The following is a 20,738-nucleotide window of genomic DNA, read 5'->3' on the forward strand; positions in this document are numbered from 1 at the left end:
GGGAGATGGAGCGTTACTCCAGATGAAACGCAGCGAGATTGAGGAGGCAAAGACAACAACTTCCAGTTACTTCCACTTTTGGGTTTTGGCTGGGATGATAGACATGAGAGGAAACTTTGTTCTGACGTACTCGGCTTGCCATGAAAGGAGGACTGCTGAGGAGTTACTCGTGTTTGCTGATGCTTTGAAAGTTGTGGTGTTTGACAGCCACACAAACACCCACACATTCACCCAGACAAGTGGATTAAAGAAGCAAATAGGTCTGACACTTTTTAGTAGCTTTTTCATCTGTTACACATGTGTTTGTGCTCAGGGTTGGGAGATTAAGGGGAGGATGAGAAGGACAGAGTGTGAGGAGCTGTTTCTGCCTCTTTTGATGATGGTTGGGCCTTTGGAGAGCTACAGGTTCTTCCTTTGCAGCCGTAAATGAACAGGTACACAAAGGCAAACTGGGAGCTTAGTTGTGTGTGCAGCATACAGTGATGCGGCCCCTGTGGGGACTGCTTCATTGGCACAATACTAGATATTTAGATATTAGGGTAGCCATATTCCGACTTAACATGGAATTATGCAACCTTTTAGTCTGAGTTGCCCTCTAATCACTGCAGCACAAGATAAGAAAAAGAGTAGTTATTTGGCGAGCTTTCTGCAGGTTTGCAAAAACAAGTAGTTAGTTTTTGTTTTTTCTTCTTTTTACCCAGACGTGGAGAACAAGAGAGGGGGAAAAAAAGTGGGAATACGTGTTGTCGTCTTTCATTTCTTCTGAGAGACCCTAGCTGTTGATTCTTCTCATATTCAGTCTCGGTTAATTGACAAAAAATTACAAACAAATTGTGTGATCATCCCCGGTACTTTAGTGATCTTCTGAGATCTTCAAAGTCTTTGTATTCTCCCTTTGAATTATTTTGGCCAAATGTAATATTTCTCCTATTATCTCTGTGATTCAGTATGTTTTTCCTGTAATTACATCCACACCTCCCGGACAATTTTAACTTTATTGTACATATTTTACTAAGCCTTTATATTAAAATGATGGTTTGTCCATTTCTAATTTGGTAAAGGTATGCTTCTTCCTTGTTGATTATTTCAGTTTCCACCATTGAATGTTAGTGTAAACAAAGTTTTTATTTTTTTGTATAAGAGATGGTTTAACTGAGGACTGCAAAGAGTCCTGGTCCACAACCTCTGATCAGCTTCTGAAAACATGCTGTTCAAACAGAAGTTGGACAGAGCGCCTAAATGCCTGTTACACACCAATGTCTCCTACCTGATTGTCTGAAATATTTATGTTGCTTTATTTTTCTCCAGTCTTATGAATGACTGTGGAGGTGTAGATACAACTTTTGTAGTGGTGCAATGGTACAACAGATTGTGAGGGGACTATTACAACAAATATTGTATGTTAGTCGCACTGTGGCTAGGAAAAAGGATACACACGTGTTTGTATTACTTTGCTTCAAACACCGCTGTTACTCAAAAATAATGCACAACAGGTGAGTATGGTAATTATATTTTGTACCATTTGCATTTTAATATTGGGAGAGGTTCAGTTACTTTTTATTTGGTTTTCATTTGGTTTTAAATGAAAAGACAACATAACAAGAAAGACAACTCCAAGGCCTTTGAGACTTATTGAAACTTTTTATTTAACATAACTAGCCTAACTGATTCACAAAGACTGGACAAATGCATCATACTGAAGATATAAGTAGTTAACAGTGGACAAATCCTGCCATGAAGTATATGGTTACCTTAATGTTTTAGAGCCAAGATGTTTTTTTTTTTCAATTTCTGTGAGCCTTTTTATTGAAAATAATTGAAAAAGAACTTAACATTTCACAAATGTTATTAAGTGCAGGTCAGTCTTATACGTATTAAGTTGTTGAATACATATAATCTATGTATTCAACAATTAACAAATTAAGTGACAGATAAGATTTTCAAATTGATTCTAAATCCTGCCAGCTGGTAATTTCAATGTGAGAATATCTCAGCGTTGTTAGAGAGGGATTTAATTACCTCTCAGAGAATCTAGAAAATTGATGTGTAAGGATTCTTGAAGCCTGTGTACTGTTGCATCTGAGGGATGCATTGTTACAGATGCTCACAGGAAACTTTTCTGGCTCATGTCTTTAATCCAGGGTATGCCTGATGGGTCAGGGTGCTCTGCCTGTGGCTCCAATAATAACTGTAGCTAAAGTTGTTTCAGGGATCAGAACTTCATGTGTCTTCAAAGTCATTGTGTACATTGAGCTAATATGCAAAGCTAACTTGCTGTACACTGAATGTAAACAAAAATGTTGTGCGACTCCAATGACGATCCACAGAGAACACATGAGCGCATAAAAAAAAATCTTAAATAAAATAAATCAAACATTGAAACTTAGATTTCAGCCATGAGGATTTCTTGTTGTTGTCGTTAAATTATTTGAGTCATTTGAGACATTATTTCAGCTCTAACACAGAGTGATGTATTGCCAATATTTATTTCTGATAATTTTGGTGGCTTTAGTTCACAGCTATATTGTAACATATACACTAAATGTGACATATACACAATCTCAGACAGGACTGCTGACCACTGACAGTCATCAGCACATGCACTTTTATGTATCTGTTTCCGCTGGACTTTAGCCTGTAATTCTTTATCCACACATCCTTAAGCCTCTATTTTCAAATTCAAAGTTGTGTTTCAGAGAAGCAAAATTTTAGGTTTTCTTCGAATACTTAGACATTTCCTCAGCATGTCATTGCCGTTATTACTCAGGCCAATTACCTCATGCAACAGTGAAAGAGGCGATTTACCTCGTAGAGCCCCTGAAAGACCGAGGGATGCTGAGATAGTGGGGAAAAAAAGAGTGGAAAAAAATTCAAGAGGGTTGAGGCTGGCCTCTGGCTTACATAGCTTTTGGTGGTTTCATATTCAAATCAAGAAATAGAAAAGGCTAGGACGAAATGAAAGGAAGAAGAGATGATTAAATCACCTTGTTCCCCTATAGAAAGCGTGCATATTGATGACTTGTGCTTCTCTGGTTTTGATGCGGAAAGCAGAGCCTGGATGCCTCTTGCTTTCCGCATCAAAGCATTTAGAATTTACTCCTAATCAGGAATGTGGACGAATAACATATTGTTTCATTTTGTTCAATATAAGCGTGCCGTTTTTTGCACATTATACAGAACATGAAACATGCGCTGCCAGACCTGCTTTAACGTTAATAATACAGCAAGGAAGCTGGCACACAGGAGAGGGGCTCTCTGTTGTAGCAAATGGAGATGAAGCGAGCAGGAGGAAAGTTAGCTCCTCTGAGTGTGAAGCCGCGCATCTCAACTGGGAAAAGGTGGACGTCACCCTGTGGTTGAGCGTGGCTCCTATTGCCAAGTGGACAGGTTTTGAGGACAGTGAAACCTCTGATTACAAATTTAGTTGCAACAGCTAGTTTGTGTTTTAAAAATGTGTATTTAGAAAGTGGCTTTCCTACTGAAAGTAATGAAAATTAAAAATAATTTGCTCCAACCCCCTAATTGAACCTCGTTAAAACGTGCTCAGCACTCAAAATCATTGTTGGCGTAATAAGATAATTACTTCTGTATCATGACGTTGCTAAAGGCGTTAAATAGTGTTAAAACATTAAATAAAAATAATTTTTTATATATTTTATCTTTGGGAAGGACAACTTCCGTTGTGTCTAAAAGACTTTGTATTCTCTCCTCCGCCCTCAAAAATGATGCACTGGGCCCAAAATCCAACACAGCAATGAGAAATTCCTGCATCACTTGCTGGGAACTGCCTAGAAGTGCTGGCAGGAATCACATCAATATATCCGGGTTTGTGATTAAAAAAAGAAATCAGTTCATTGACACATGCCTGTACTTCAAACTTTTTTTGGAAAAGTCTCCCAAAATTGTAGCTGGTGCTGAGGGACACAGCTTTCAACAAATCCTACAAAGCAGTGAACTTTTTTTGAACATTACTCCGACTTATTTGATGGTTCCTAAAGTGAGCACTGCTAGTGTCTGCTGCTTGTTTTGGACAAAGCACAAAGAAACAACAATATTGTACATGCGCTTATTTAGAGGAAAAGCAGTAATTCTTTGTATATGTTTGGAAAGATTGTTATTCAGATGGGTTCCGGTGAAGAGCTTCCACTGTATCTTGGTGTCTCAGGTCTGACTGATGGTAGAATGGAGGTCTTATCTACAGTAACTCTGGTTTTGCTTCAGACTGTGATGTTGGAAAAGGGGCAGAGGTCTTGAGATATAACATCTGCATCAAAATGAGTCTGCTGATGTGCTTCCGATATCAATTCACTTTCTGCATTCCTCCTTTTGGAGGTTTTCCAGGCACCTCCCGCTGGGAGGAGACTCTGGGGCAGACTTACAACACACTGGAGGGACGATACATCCCTTTGGGTTTTGAAACACCTTGGAATCACCCAGAACAACTCGGCGAGTGTCGATGTCAGGGTTTTCCTCCTGAACTTGTTACCTCTAAGACCTGACCACAGTTATGCAGCAGACAATGTATTGATGTAAAAGCGAACGTTAGGCCTGGGGCCTCAAGAATCTTCGGGTTTACAGTGCAATCCTTATAAATGGACCAGCTGTGTACACATCTAAATAATGTAAAGATTATAGTAAGTCAGCTGGTTATTTTGCTAATTTAATAATACTTTCTGTTTCATGTGTCTGGGCTGATTGCTTTTAATATACTGTGACTGTTAAGAGACTGTAAGTAGATCAACAAGTAACAGCCTTTTCTCATTTGATTGCTTGGGGGGGAAACTGTAACCCTCTTTATTGATAATATTAAACTTGTAACAGTTGGGCGCACGGTGAAAAATTATTAACAAGTAATAAAAATAAGCCACTCTCACAACTCAAACATGTGGGTGAAATATCGTAAGTTTACGATTAAACAAATAATTTACGAGTCGAAAAATTTAAATGCCTTTCTTGTGATGTACAGTCTTAAAATCTATATATAAATTAGCAAAATGGAAAGAAGAAAAAGGAGTTGAAGACGTGGGAACTAGAAAAAAAACATGCTGGGATTAAATTTTGCAGAGAAAAAATATCACTAATGATCTCCAAAATAAAATGCTGTTTTTCTACAAAAGCATTGTCTTGCAGTTCACTGTAGTCTCAAAGTTGCCATAACTGGAAACTCTTTGAAATGACATGAAACATTTAAAAGTCCAATCTGCTATATAAACATGCTGCTCAGAAGTGTCTTCTCTCTGTTTTCAACTCCGACTGTACAATCAAGTCAAGAGATTTCTCTGTCTGCTTTTTAAAGTGACCTTCACAACTAGTGTGGGTGTTTGCGAGTGGGTGGGATGGTAATGTGCAGCCTTGTACGTCTGTCCCTGATGTTTTTTTCAGCTCTAATTTGTCCTGTGTGTTCAGAAAGAGAAAATAGCTGCATGCCTCATAACACAGATACACTCTAACTCAGGTTTGCTTCTCTGGCCTCTTCATCCAGGTCAGAACAACATATGAGGTGAAGTTAGTGTTCCTATAGACATCCTCTCTTAGATTCTGAATTTAATTTGTTTTCTGTTGTATTGACAATTTAGAAAACAGTACTTGTGTGTTTCTGAAGATTCATAGGCAGGGTCATTATTTATTCAGACTAGCGATTGTACAATAACTTGATTCCAGATTTGTTGCTCTGCAATGTAACCTCAGGTATGTCTCCTGCTCTGCACATAGATGGTTTGCTTCCTACTTGAAACCTCACCTGCTGCAGGGCAAGTTAGACCTGGTATAGAGGCACCTTCTGATGAATCGATTCTCTTTGAAAACAATAAGGCAGAGTAGAGCTAGGGACAAACCTGAACCCTTAAAATAGAATGAAGATGCAGTCTCTGGTAACATTAATGCATTCTGGCTGCTTACCATTGATATGTGATACCATTAATATTGATAATATTGATCTGTTAGCATTTTCTTCCTTTTTTTGAAAAAGTACTTATTTACAGAAAAACTACAGTTACTACTTAATCAAAATGCTCAGGTAAAATAAGCACTATTCCTTTCCTTAAATATATACTTTAAAACCTGAGAGAGTTTAGCTTAATATTTTAAGCAGGAAACATTTTAACACATTCACTGAGTTGCCTGTGTTTATAAGGTTTCTCCACTATCTTCCACTGGGTTACAGTGGTGCAAGAGTTGGGGAGCTCATCCTGCAATTGCCGGGTTGCCAGTTTGATCCCCCGCTCCGGCCGTCTCAGTCGTTGTGTCCCTGAGCAAGACACTTGACCCGCATTACCTGCTGGCAGTGGTCAGAAGGCCCGGTGCCGCCGATGTACAGCAGCCTCGCCTCTGTCAGTCTGCCCCAGGGCAGCTGTGGCTACTAACATAGCTCACCACCGTCAGGGTGTGAATGTGTGAATGACTGACACTTTGGGGTTGTCAGAACATTTAAAATCACTATACAAGTCGGTAAACAGTATGATTTAAAACCTTGAATAAAGCTTATACAAATGAGTAGTAAAAGTATGTCTGACAAAGCTGCCATACCCTTTATTTTAAGGATTTTTTTTTTTTTCAAATGTTGCATGTTTCCATGTTTCTTGACTGCGACAAACGTTTCATGCCATCCATAGTTTTTGCCGGGTAGCTCTAATATGTTTCTTCATCAAGACTTTTGCTAGAATTTTTGGACAAAATATGAACTAAAACGAGCACAGATTCATCATTAATTCCTTAACAAATAACATCTGATCTTGCTGAAGCGCTAAGCTAACATTAGCGTGCTTACCCGCTGTCTCGAGCTCAGTCATCGATAACTTGGCTTGTAACATATTTCACTGCTGTTCCGGTTAAGCGAGTGCAGATAAAACTTGCTGAGGAAGTCCTTCTCCTGCTTCAGTAACTCAGCGTTTTGCTTTCAACATCATAAAATGTAGCAAGTGCAGTTTCAGCTGCTCTCTTCTAGGTAGCCGGGGATATCTAAGCACAGCAAGCGGAAAGGGCCACACGACACAGAAAGAACGGTACAGCAGTCAGTACAGTTTCTTTTTCAAGATTAGCTTTGTTGGAAGAGATGAAAAACATTCCAATCGTTACGGAAAAGCCACCCCCGCCACCCCCAACAAAATATGTGTCTAACCTACAGTACAGTTTTACATGTTGTGCACATGAAAATATTGTATGATTTTTAAAAACTCCCTCCACTGTAGATCAACAACAGCTGCATTCATCTGGAGAGTGAGGGGTGCTGATCATTTTACCATGGTTGTAAAAACTCAAAACCCTTATTAGTCTACAAATAGTTCCAACCAGAATTCGAAATAGAGGTTTAGATAAAAAAGAAGAATGTGGATTAAGCAATAATTAAATTCATAATTAGAAAACTAAAATTACTAAAACATAATCTGAGGAGGTTTATCTTACGTTGATCCATAGACAAGCCGTGTTTCACCCGGAGAACTGTGGTTATGCCTGTTTATAGCGTGTGCATCCATTCACTGCTGAGTTAAGTGCGAGAATCAAGCAGAAGCAGCAACATGTTGTTGTCTTAACGCATGCTGTTTTGTGGGTTCAAACATGTCTGTGTGAGGGATAACACAAGAGAGTGCTTCCTTTGAACAAGCCTCTGATAGGTAAAGAAAGGCGCAAACACCCACAAAAAGCACACACACATCCAGAAGTAGGGTTTAGAGGCAGGATTAATTGGAGAGTAACTGCCGGGTTCCCTCATGTGCTGTTGAGTGTTTGTTGGGAACCATCCCAGCTGTAGTTAAGAAGCCTCTGGGAGCTTCTTCATCTGGAGCGCAGTGAAACAAACAGCCACCACAAACAGTCCAGGCCCGTTGGAAATGAACGCATATGCACCGCCGGTGATACATGCAACCACGAGTGTGTTGCTGACGTTTTTTTTTTTTTTTTTTTTTTCTCAGGGTAATCAAACATCCTTCCAACAACTTCCTGACGCAGATTGGAAGTCGAAATGGGGCACATGAGCGCAGTTTGGCATGCAGAGCTGCTAAATCTTTCAGCAGCGGCAGATTTCAGTATCTTGACGCATTTCGTAAACAAAACTTTTCTTTTAAACCTGTAAACCTGCCTTTTGTCTTCTTCTTGGATGCTTTTGAATAAAGGAAAGCTGCTCTTTTACGGTGTTATTGGGTGTTTGACTTGATAATAAGTTTAATGGGGGTTTCATCACTTTTGAAATCATAAAGCAGTATTACAAAAACGCGTTTGAACAAATCATTATATAAAAACTTAAAACATTTATGTCACAAGTGATCAGACTGTTTTAATCACCAAATTTGCCATTACTTTCTTCTTTAGGCCCAGCTCTGAGGGTATTTAGGCTGGCTGCTCTTATCTTGCCCTTTCCACTTTCATTTTTAGATATCCTCTCCTAGCCCTATATCTCAGGTATGGCATTAATAACTAAATTGCATTTACACGACAGGTAGGTGTGGAACGGCAACCCTGCTGATACAAAGATGTAAATATCCAGTATAGGTAATTGAAATGTAACCCTTCTTTAGTGAAGTAGATGGAGGTGAAAAAGGAAAATCATTTGGGAGAGAGTGATGGAGGAGCACGCAGGAGGCAGAAGGCTACAGTTGCCAGGGGCGATGCTGGGGGCTTTCCTTAAGGGCTCAGTGCACGGCACCAGCAGTCACCTGCCATCTATCACCTGTGGATGAGTGTGCAAGCGTGGTTGTCCGTGCACGCTAAAGTGAGCTGGTCGGGTTCTGCCTGTCATAACGCTTTAATCCTGAGTGACATTTATCCAATGGAGGCTTGGCTCATTCATCCATCTATCACGTTCTATCCCTCCTTTCCATCCTTGCTTTAGGCTTTATGTCCTTCCCTCCCTCTTTGCTTGTTGCAACAGACAGACAGTTACGAAGCAACTCTGCATACCAAGTGCTATCGCACACACGGAGGCACACACACACACACATGCTTGCACACATTCTCTGAGAAGCCACTTGAACTTGAATCGCTGAGTTCCACGTAATCTGTCTAGACATGGGATACATACTGGCATGAAAGTGGACCAAATTTTTTAACAACTTCCAAAATCACAAAAATTTTGCGTCTATCTTCTTCTACTGTGTGAAGCATGCGGTACTGTAGTACAACCCCTACCTGGCCTGCTGCTGCTCACTGCTGGTCAGCTGGCTGAACAAAAACTCTTCACACTTTTTCCTTTGCTTACAAGAAAGACAAATTACTGGTGTCATTTCAAAATATAATCCAACAAATGTATTTCAGTAGTTCAATTGAAAAAAGTGAAAACCCAAGTGTCATGTAGATACACACACAGAGTGACATATTTCAAGCATTTATTTAATTTAATTTAGTTGATTATGTCTTACAGCTATAGGAACTCAAAACTCACTTTCTCAGTGAACTTGAAAAATTCATATAAGCAATAACAAAAATGATTTCTAATACAGAAATATCGACCTGCTGAAAGCAGGGATCTGGGGGGTTCAGGTCAGGCCGATTTGCCGGCCGCCCAAGCACAGTGATATAACGGTCATTAAAGCAGTGATTGGTACTTGTGGCACTGTGGGCAGATACCAAGTCCTTTTAGGAAAATGACACCAGCATCCCCATAAAGCTTGTCAGCGGGAGGAATCACAAATCTCCTGTTATGTCGCTAATAGACTTGATAAAACCTATTGGAGCAACAACAGAAGGGGACATGGCACCCTGAATCATCACTGGATGTCAGTGACTGCCCGCTGAATAAAGATTAAGTCATGATTGCATAGGCCATAAGCTAACATCTCTGTGGTTGAAAATCCTTTTAATTGGCCTCATGGAACATTCAAATTTCCTGAGAAGCTGGATTTTGTGTTTCCACTGGAGGCCATCACCGCCAGAATTAACAGAAATGAATGGTTGAAATATAGCACTCAGTGTAATGATTCTATATAATTAAGGGATTTTACTTTTTGGAACTTAACTGAAATAATTACAGTTGTTGATGATTTTTGCATTTATATGCATATTCATGGAAACTAAAGTAGCACCACCCATCAGTCCTATTAAGTCTGTTTTTAAAACTCCACTTGGAAGTAAGTTTTAAATATTCTTGCAGCCGTAGAATTAATTGTATCTTAAATTAAAGCGAGCATATCGATATACATTCTACATACCCGTCAGTTTTTTTCTACTCAAGCTTATAATACTGGGAGACTCTCACAATAACCGGTGCCTAATTCTAACACTGATGTCAGAAGTGCTTCTATATGCTAGTGTTAATGTGTGTTATTGTCTGTGTTGACCTGCCGAGTCGGCAAGATTGATGCCGCACAAGATTCTTTCATCTTTATGGCAAAACTCGTTGTGATCAGTGCAAGCGTGTTCGCGTACACGGCTTGGTTTCTGTCTGCGTCAGTGTGATGGTAAAGGACATGATGCTGCTCGTGTGTGTGTGTGCGTGTGTGTGTGTGTGTGTGTGTGGGTGGTTGTGTGTGTGGAGCAGCATGACAGATGAAACGAAAGATTCTTTCATTAGTTGTGTTTGAAGCTCAGTGGGGTCACAGCAATACCAGACATTTAATTACAGCGGACCGAATGCTTCCCCTGCTGAAACACACGTGCACACTCTCTCGCAGACACATGCACCCACGCGCAGACACACACACGGGGAGGTCTTTCAAGGAAGACGGTTCCAAAAGGTAATAATATAAACCACTCAGCAGGAGAAATAACCCCGGACTCTCGTCGCCTTTTCCGCCCCCCCTCCCCTTTTGGCCTTTTCCAACCTCTGTGCCTCTCTTTGACTCTCCGCCCTCTGTGCTAAGTATAGCTGCAGTAATGGTGATGGATGCAGATGGAGCAAGCAGGTCTTAAATGTCAGACTGAAATGAAAACTGCTGCTCCACTGAGACAAAAGCAGCTGGACACATCTAGTGTTATTTAACACTCACACAGATATATCTACCTGACCTGACAGATGAACTCTGCTCCCTGTGGGATTTTAAAAATACGAAAACTATCCTTTCTATTTCTGTAATTATAAAATAAAAATTTAAATATTGGTACATACAGTTTTTTTGTGTGTTTACGTTTGGATAAGGTGGATTTGGTGGTCAAAATCTAATGTGTAGTGTCTTTTCATACCATTTTGAACAGTTTCTGTTTTAACTTTTTTCTTCTAATTTAAAAATCCATGAACCAACTCACAAAGCCAAGCGATCTCCATTCTTTGTAGCTGTTTTTATTTAGTTTTTTTTTTTTGCCACATTTGATGTAGCAATTTTTCTATGGATCCATCAAGTCTAGCACATAAAAAAACGTCCCCTTTCAAAAAATGTCAGTTGCTGCTCAACTGAGCTTGATCACATGGGGATATTTTCATCTAAAATAGTTCTGAGTTCTGTTTGCCGACGATGTCCTCAACCACCCCATAACATCCTCCGGGTGTCCTAACCATCATTTTCAAGACATGATTTGCAAGTCAGCAGTCACTTTTTCCCTTTCCCCCACCAGGTTTTTAGCAGATGGTACTTTTTCTCTTACCGCAAATGATACAATGCATTTTGCTCTTGTTTTAATTTAACTAATTATAATTGAATTTTTGTCATTAATATTTGCAAAATGTGTAATTTTGCGTTCGTGCCGAAAGACATTGTCAGTGGAGTAATTTCAGGAGCAGTTGTAGCCTCTGTGTATTGCTCGAAATTTTACCAATTCATGTTGTAAACATGCCCCTGTTGGTGTTCTACTATATATTATAACTAGGGCTGTGCATAAAAATCGATGCAAAGATTAATATCGATATTTTTTAAAATGATTTAATATCGATATTCTGGCTTTCAATATCGATATACCTCCCAATCCCTAGGGGGCGTTATTACAGAACGTCATTACTGTTCACAGCGAGGAAGAGCAAGAGAGATGAATTTGCGGCATGGCAGACAGGATCTTAGAAACTCCTTAGTTCCTAAAATCAGACGTTTGGGCACATTTTTGGTTTCTGTGATACGTTAAATGCATTGAACCAAATGCACTTTGTCTTCCTGTTTAATATATCAGTGTTCAATAAATTGAACATAGATGTTTGGCTTGTTTTGTTGATTGAATGACATTGCACATTAATTTGTAAGTAATAAAAATCAATATTCGAGTCAAAGTAAATCAAACTGACTGTATCGAGAATCGTATTGTATCGTGAGCTATGTATCAACAATTGTATCGAATCGGCTCATCCTGGATGATACCCAGCACTAATTATAACCATATTATAGAGATATATTTATTTAAAAGTAACGCTTAAACACAACTGAATCCACAGGTCTTTCCAGTACCCTACTTGCACGCGCCGGCACTGATTGTTCACGTTGATAATTTTCCATTTAAACATATTGCTTTGGCAGCAGCGTTTGGAGTTTATAAATGGTAATTTGGTCAATTGATGTTTAAACGGATTTGCTTCTCAAGTGTAGAGTTTTAGAAGCAACGAGAGCTGAATATTCTTCTGACCTCAACAATGCACGGTTGTAGCAACTCTGAATAAGAGCAAAATATAATCTGTAAAAAAAAAATGGGTGCCGTAACCTGAATTTTCAAGTATTACCTTTATAGTAGCATGAAGCACTAAATTTATCCAGATGCTGGATAAAACTTTCCAAGTTTGTTTCCAAGGTAATGTGTGAAGAGCGTCCCTCTTCTCAGAAGTGACTCATGTTTTAATGTAAAGGAATTATGGAGTGACGTCTTAAGACTTTGTAGCAGAAACACATTTCATGTTGTCGGTTCCACGAGAAGAAAGGATGAGTTTGGGGGGGGGGGGTGCTGTCATAGCAACTTTGTGTTTTAACCGTCAACAGGGTTGTTTATGAGCACATTTCTTTAACTTCATGGGATAGTTTCAGATTCAATGAAAGCATCTCTGTGCTGAACAGAACAGCCTGGTGATTAAAACGCTTCCATTCCTCTGAATCCCCACTGAGGTGACACATGTGAAGGAGTTGTTCTCAACAAAATAAGGGCAGAAATTCCTCAGCTGTATTGTCTCTTAGGATTTTGTGGCAGTGATGAGTTACTAAAAGTAGGGCTGTGACTGAGTCTGTCTCTTTAATGAGTCAGTGCCATGAGTTCATGCACAGTGTCTGCTTGTAGGAATATTTTGTTTTCATCAATAGGGAACTTTTTTTTTTTTTTTTTTTTACATATCTTCATACATATCTTCCCCATTAATAGAGATGCAGTGATCAGAATTTTGTGTCTAATTTCTGATCTGATTTTTGGAAAGTATTGCCCTTTTTTGGCTCTGATTTCTCATGAAGAACTATAATTAACATAATTTAAAGCTTTTTTCTTTTTTTTGTGTCATGAGCTTACTATTTATGTTGGAAGAGGTTATGTCCCACCTCGTGTGTGAGGGAGTGGTTGTGGTAAAACAGGGTTTTACTCATTTGAAACAAGTTCACTTGATTTTAGTGATTAGCGGAGTTAGCATAACTGAAACAGGAGCCTCTGCATTTATTCTTTTCAGATTGTCTGGACTCTGAGATTTCCTACAGACTGAGAACATTTCGAAATGCACCATACTCTATAACAGAAAGTTTTGCAAAAATGGCAGAGCTGCATATCATTACCGCAACCAACCCTTGATGGACTTTTGGCCTGACAAAACAACAAGTTGACGTTATATTTTAAATGAAATTCTTTGGAGGATTTACTCATGCAACAATATCACCTACATGAAATAGTTTGTAGGGTGATGTCCTGGCACCTATAAAAGCGTCCACAGAGTCAGCAAAGCAAAGTTGCAAGGGCAAACAGACTGGAAGCCCCTGTCCCCCTTAGTTTTTAGATTCTGGGCTTGGGATTGAAGGCCACAGGCAGCGGAGAGTTTGGTTAATGTAAATAAACTGCAATAAATACAGCATTCATGGTATCTACTAAAATAGGCTTCAGAACATAAAAAAAAGTCACCAAGGTAGGGAGGTACAAGTTGTAACTTAGTGGCAGACATTTCATTTTCCTGGCTGAAAAAGTCAGATTAAAAACAACTACAAAATTACAATAGAAAGAATGAGAACAATGGGCTGCACGCGCTGAAACCCAGCTCTATTGGGAGCAAGTTGAATGATAGCCAACACGACTTAGTAGAAAACACAGTTTGCTTTTAAATGGCGTCACACTTACGTAGCTTCTCTTCAGACAGCGCCTCAAAGACACTAAAGATAGCTAACTGTGAGTCATGTTTGTCCAGGAACAACTTTCACAAGGAAGACTGTTGTTGGCAGTGTGAACTAGTAGCACAAAGGTATGGTGCATTAACTGACTGGTAAAAAAGGATTCTTTATTTATTTATAATTTTTTTTATGACCAGCCAGTCAGCGGTCAGGCCTTATCAAGCTGAATATCAGCCATTTCTGGAATCTGGCTGATTTCTCAGTGACTCCCTAAAGACATCCATAAAATGTACTGAACGCTCTCCAAAATTCCCAGTAAATATATCTTGCCTCACCTGATGCTGATGCAGATTTTTAATTGCTTATCTAAGGGGGTAACGCAGTCAGAAAGTAGATTGGCGTGAGGTAACTGTGATTGAGCAGCGTGGCGAAAAACAATGTGTCTCCCCCCCTGGATAAAAGGACTCATTTCTATTACACTGCAGTGCTTTGGGGGTTTTGTGTGAATGGAGGGAGTATGAAAGAGTGAGAAAAGGAGGAGGTGGAACTCTCCATCACTCCATGTCTGACCTTCCAGGAGTCACGCTGATACAGAGTACCGAACTAATGCCTCGATATATTATCTGAATTTGCTGCATTATCATTACGCCTCTCACTGGCACTCTTTTACCTGCGCACGCACACGACTAGGAGTCGACCAGAGACTCGCTCGTGCTCCTCTGCGGTGATGAACTGTTCACCCGCGGCAGCTCGGAGGGAGAAAAACGGTCCGAGGAAAAATGGCGAGAGAGAGAGAGAGAGAGAGAGAGAGAGAGAGAGAGAGTTTAGCCTTATGAGTAGCTGCTCTGCCCGTGTCTTATATTGTGTGCGCGCGAAAAGGAACACGGGAGATAACACAGAGACTTCCTGGACAAGAGCAAGGTCAACACATTCACGCCGCAGCTGACACGCACTAATGCATTCGCACTGTGTCGACAACCTGGAGCACAATGGAAGCAGAGGAGAGGGGAAGGATTGGAGGAGACGGGGGAGATAAGAGCAAAATGTCACCATTATTTTGAGTTTCAACGCCACTTCCTCTGTATGGTGCTGTCTCATTCGCTTTCACTATTTTGACCTATTTTAACATGATCCAACAGTCATCCTGTCCTGAGCTAGCCCTAAAACAAGATGTTTTAAATCCCTAGCTCTGACTTCTACTTCAGTTTTTCCCCCCCACCCCAAAAGAGTTACAGTTGCACGCCTTTTGTAGGGCACTTGATTGATGTCTCTGAGGTAGCAGTGGTGGTCGGAGGTAGATTGGGGTCCTTGACTGGAAGCTGCACTGTTGACTGCAGTGTGTGCTCGTGTGTGGTTTGTGTCTGCAGGGCAGGATCGCAGCGCGCCATCTCTCATCAGGCGTTTTAAGGGCGATGGCATCCGCTACAAGGCCAAACTCATCGGCCTGGACGAGGTCACCGCCGCCCGCGGAGACAAGCTCTGCCAGGACTCGATGATGAAGCTCAAGGTAAGAGCAGACTCCCCTTTCCTTTTCCCTCGGTTGTTGCAAACCTTTAAGCAGAAACTCCACACAAATTGAACGCACTCATGTAACTTAAGATTTGCATGATAGTTATAACAAAGGAGGACCTGGAGAAATGTTGCAGCATGAATCGCCTGGAGCCAAATAAACGTCCTGTGTTCGCACAACTTACAAACATCTATGGCGATTACATTATTTTTTATTTTTTTTGGTCCATTAAGAGTTCATCCTCATGCATATTCTAGTCCTCAGCATTTAAATATGCATGTTTAATACATCACAGCATAACTGTGGCTTAGTATAGATTCATGCTTATAGAGTTTGTCTGCTGTTTTGCAGTATGCAAATTACCAGGGGAGAAAAGTTCAAGTACAAAGATAGGGGGGGGGGGGGGGGCCCATGCTTCAATTTATAGGCATGATGATGGTGATGGGTGCAGGAGGAAGTGAGGAGGTTAGCCATATGGATGAGAAGGGGATCGGGGTGAATGTCTCATTTGGCAGGACAGAAACAATTAGAGAGGGAGTTAGACAGATGGGGCAGTTAACAAAGAAGAGAAGTCATCCAGGAGGGGGATCGTTTCGTTTAGATGACGGGTAGGAGACAGGTGAGTGAGGATAAAGATGACAGGAGATTGGCCATTTTATTTTAATTCATGAATGAACAGTCCTGCTTTTTATGATAATCATGTGACTTTTATAACACAAAGAAACCCGTGTATTAAAAACAGCCACATCTTCGACCAGGCCCGTGAATTTAGTTGTTTTTCCTGCAAATTCATGTTAAACATGTAAGACAAAGAGCATCTCATTCATTATTAATTATCCCTAACTCACGCTGCCAGTGAAAATTAAACAGAGAAAATTACATTTGTGTTTTGTTTGCGTGAAGTGAAACCTCCAACCAGCAGAGACCTATAAGGGTGAGAAGCAGACAGACAGCTCATTGATCAAACAGGATCCCTCCTTCTCATTTATTCGGACAGGAAATCCATCAGCTCTTTTACTCTCATGTCTTCCCCTCTTATTTCACATGGCTCCTCCTGCCTCTCGCCCAACTTCTCCAATTCTGGGTTCTTGTTCCCCTCTTTGACTGATTAACAAATGCAAATCACCATGAAAGTAATGTCCAATCTGATACTGGGCCCTGACTTCTTTAGTTTTTCAGCAGTTATGCTGTAATGGAACATTTTCCACCTTTATATTACCTGACTGCTCTGAAAGATGTGAATTATCTGAATATTAAGGATCCTAGTAATTACTTTTTTTTAAAAGGTAGTCATTCATTGAGAGTTGGTTTGATTATTTAAATAATCTTGATGTTTGATTTCCAAGAATCAAAAGCTGTTTTACTTCAAATATATATATATATATATATATATATATATATATATATATATATATATATATATATATATATATATATATATATATATATATATATATATATATATATATATATACCAAACGAGTCTACAATTTTTTCAAACATGACGTCCAAATTGCCATTTGATTTGAAGTTTCCAGTTTGGCGTTTAAGTAAATAAAATAGCCCTTCATTCTGGTGCTCAAACACTGGCCGCAAATAGCATGCCAAGTTTGGCTCATGAGGACAAAAATAGCAATCTTGTTTAACTTAACATGTTTACCAAATCTTAAACAGGTGAGCGTCACACCAGACACTATATAATTCAATAAAGAAACAATGACAAGAAAACCTTAAAGCAAATTAATCCAAACATTTATTTACTTACTTTATTTTAGCAAATTGTGGCACATTTGTGTGGTGCATTTGGGTCAATTTAACTGACGCCCTAATATTAGTTTCTTCCATACTTGTCTTAATAAACTTATATGCTCGGTATGAGGGATGGCTGCAAAGCCATCAACAATGCAGAAGACTGTCCACTGTTGGTCTACGCTCTTTCAGGAGAAGTGAATGCTGCTTGTCCAGACTCAGTGCAAACTGTTGGGTTTCCTTAGATAGGAAACTTTTTGAGCAATCTGTCTGGATGATTTGATTGGATTGAATTTGACTTTGTAAAGTGCCTTAAGATGACAAGTTATTAATTGGCACTATGTAAATAAAATAAAATTAGAAATGTAACAATACAGGTAAGATGGAAGATATATATATATATATATATATATATATATATATATATATATATATATATATATATATATATATATAAAGTTATGGAGACGGTTTTACATGAATGGCGGAGTTTCATACTGCCCAGTGTGTTATTTTTGCCTCAGGCCTAATAATGGTAGCCTCGTGAGACCATCCTGATCTCGCGAGCTTTCAAGGTTTCACTCGCAGATCAGTCTGGCTACTTTCCGTTAAAGAAAATTTGGAGCCGTTCACCAAACGAACGTCCAATCAGCGTTGGCTTTGAGGCGGGTTGAGGTGTGACGCAACGGGAAGCGCGACAGTTCAGTCTAAAGAACATGGCGGCTTCAGCCGATGAAACTAGCGTTAGCGTGGCTATCGAGCAAGTTTTATTGGAATTACAGAGTATTTATTTGCTGAGCTAACGAGCCTTTACCTGCAGCAGCAAGAGTAGCTTGGCTTGTGGTTGTGTTTTCGTCGTCGCTCGTAACAGAGCGACAACGAATCTGATTGGTTTATTTGGCCCGTCTATCACCAACATAGGCCGATCAGCTAACCAGTATTTTTGCCCCTTCCCAAAATTACTTCAACGGAAGGTTTCCAGATGGATATGCGGAGCAAATCTGTCTGGCAGGGTGAGGTAATAATTATGGGGGTTAACCCTCCCTTGTAATTTGCACCAAGCATTTGCACCTTACTGGTTCGGTCGTGTCCTTGGGCAAGACACTTCACCCACATTGCCTTTTGGCTGTGGCCAGAGGACCCAGTAGCCTCGCCTCTGTCAGTCTGCCCCAGGGCAGCTGTAGCTGCTAACATAGCTCACCACCGTCAGGGTGTGAATGGGTGAATTACTGACTCTAGTTGAAAGTGCTTTGGGGTTGTCGGACTAGTTGAAAGCGCTATGCAGGTACAAGCCATTTACCATTTTATGTTCTCAAATAGCAGAGTTTAGTTGTAGCTGAGAGACCACTCTGCTTTGTTTCGGGCGACTTTTAAATTTGCATGGTGGAACATAGAGTTCTGCACATAGACGTGCATATGTTTATATTTCATACAGCTATATCCGTTAGGGTCAGATGTGTGCCAAACCGAAAGGCCTATACCGTTACGGCCCTAGTACTGACACGTTAATATCTGTGCCAAGTTACTCTCTGCATTGAAAGCATACATTGTTATGTTTGTTCCTGTTGGGCCTAAGCAAGACAAGACGTAATGTTCTTTGCAGGATATTGACATATTTCCATCTATTCTGCAATGAGTAAACAACATGTGTCGCTTAAAATTAAATGTGGAGTTCAGTGATGGGAGTTTTCGAACGAAACAAACCAAGGCGCATGTGGATATTTGAGAATATTTGTTTTCCCTGGTTGAAAATAATCAAAGAAACAATTGAAGACTTTTTTGTTTTGTTAATTAAAATTAGCTCCACATTTTTAATTCATGGTTTCAAATCATTTCATGACAAAAAAGTGCTGTTAACTACCTTACGTACATGCCCGGCTGCTCAAACATTGCAGTAATGAGCCATAAACTTTATCTAAGCTCAGACTGCACTCTTAGTCACCACCCCGCCACGCCAAATGTCTGAAGTGGCTACAGTAGCAGGGCAGTCCGCTTATATTTCTCTAATCAATTTAGCTAATGATTATTTAAACATTATTGACACTCATTCAATGTATAAAGCATTGAACTTTAATCTCTGGATGGTCAGGCAATCATGAAGAAAGAAAAAAATATGAGATTGTAACATCATGACAAAAATTGTGTGTATGAATTATTATAATTCATACACAGAGGGGAAAAAACATCATAACCAACATATACACCTCATAGATGTGATAGGACTGGATGTTTTGGCTAACGTGTGTAATCTCTTCACATTTAGACCAAAGTCAAAGGCATTTTAGATACGCCAGTATACATGGCAAGATAAGACGTGGTGTGACAGTAGCTTTACATTACTTGCTTGGTGGAGAAGGTATAGAGTGTGCATAAATGACAGACCTGCCATCATTTCCAGACATTTTTCTACTTACTGTTGCATAATCTTCTGCTAAACACGCAAAGGAAATGGCAGGTTGTGGCTTTAAACGGTCTCATCCTAGAGTGACGCCTCCATGTGTGGCTTGGTGCTGATACCGAGAGGTAATCCACCAAGAGAACAATCTTTTACTTAGAGACTCTGCTTATGGGTAATCCATTTACACTGTTCATGTGTTTCATTTCTGTTCCTAATGCGATTGTTTTGCACCGTGTGTGTGTGTCTCTCTCTCTCTCATCTTCAGGGTATAGCTGCTGCAGCACGGTCTAAAGGGGAGCACAAACAGAAGGTGTTCCTGACGGTTTCCTTCGGAGGGATCAAGATCTATGATGAGAAGACAGGGGTACGTTTTGAAGGAAATGTGGGTCTGTTTATGTGGCTGAGCACTTACGGCACGCAGCCCTGCTATGTGTGCATGCATTTGCGTTTTTTTTTCTGTTAATGAGGCCTCTCCATGAAAGGGAGTGGCCCCTGGGGAAATCAGGAGGTCCTAATTGAAACCCTGAGAACAAGGCTGTTGTAGATGAGAGAACATGGCTATCCCATTGTATGCCTTTTTACAAACACAGCCAACACCGGTTTGATATTGTGCTGCAGGATTATGCATTTTCCATCTTACATGGCGGTTTCCCTGACTGACCAATGAGATCCATCACGACCTAAGCAAATGTTCATTGGGTTTTACGTTTGTTGAGTGGGTGACCCCTGCGTGCTGCTGAGAATGTAGAGACTATGTAGCCTGCCTTATGTGGGACTGCACTGTATGGATTTATCCTAGGATCTTGGATAGATTCTTGCCTCAAGCTGAGGAGAAGTATATGGGTGTATTTTTCATGAATGATGGTGGATTGGCAGATTGTGGCCTCTTGTGCAGTAATGTCTGGTGGCTGCTCTGATCTGTCATTTTGAAGAACAATCTAAGTCAAAA

The 20,738-nt window shown here is 40.1% G+C and overlaps 1 protein-coding gene across 12 annotated transcripts in view; it reads left to right on the top strand.

Annotated features, from left to right (window-relative positions):
- dab1a (DAB adaptor protein 1a) overlaps positions 1 to 20,738 on the top strand; it is a 156,544-nt gene that overhangs the window by 91,828 nt on the left and 43,978 nt on the right. For all 12 annotated transcript variants that reach the window (XM_036141443.1, XM_036141441.1, XM_036141444.1 and 9 more), the window contains 2 exons: positions 15,500 to 15,639; positions 20,055 to 20,153. In XM_036141443.1, the coding sequence (XP_035997336.1) occupies positions 15,500 to 15,639; positions 20,055 to 20,153 (239 nt within the window). The remainder of the gene's footprint in view (positions 1 to 15,499; positions 15,640 to 20,054; positions 20,154 to 20,738) is intronic.

The sequence above is a fragment of the Fundulus heteroclitus genome, chromosome 9, assembly GCF_011125445.2.
Source record: "Fundulus heteroclitus isolate FHET01 chromosome 9, MU-UCD_Fhet_4.1, whole genome shotgun sequence".
NCBI lineage: Eukaryota > Metazoa > Chordata > Actinopteri > Cyprinodontiformes > Fundulidae > Fundulus > Fundulus heteroclitus.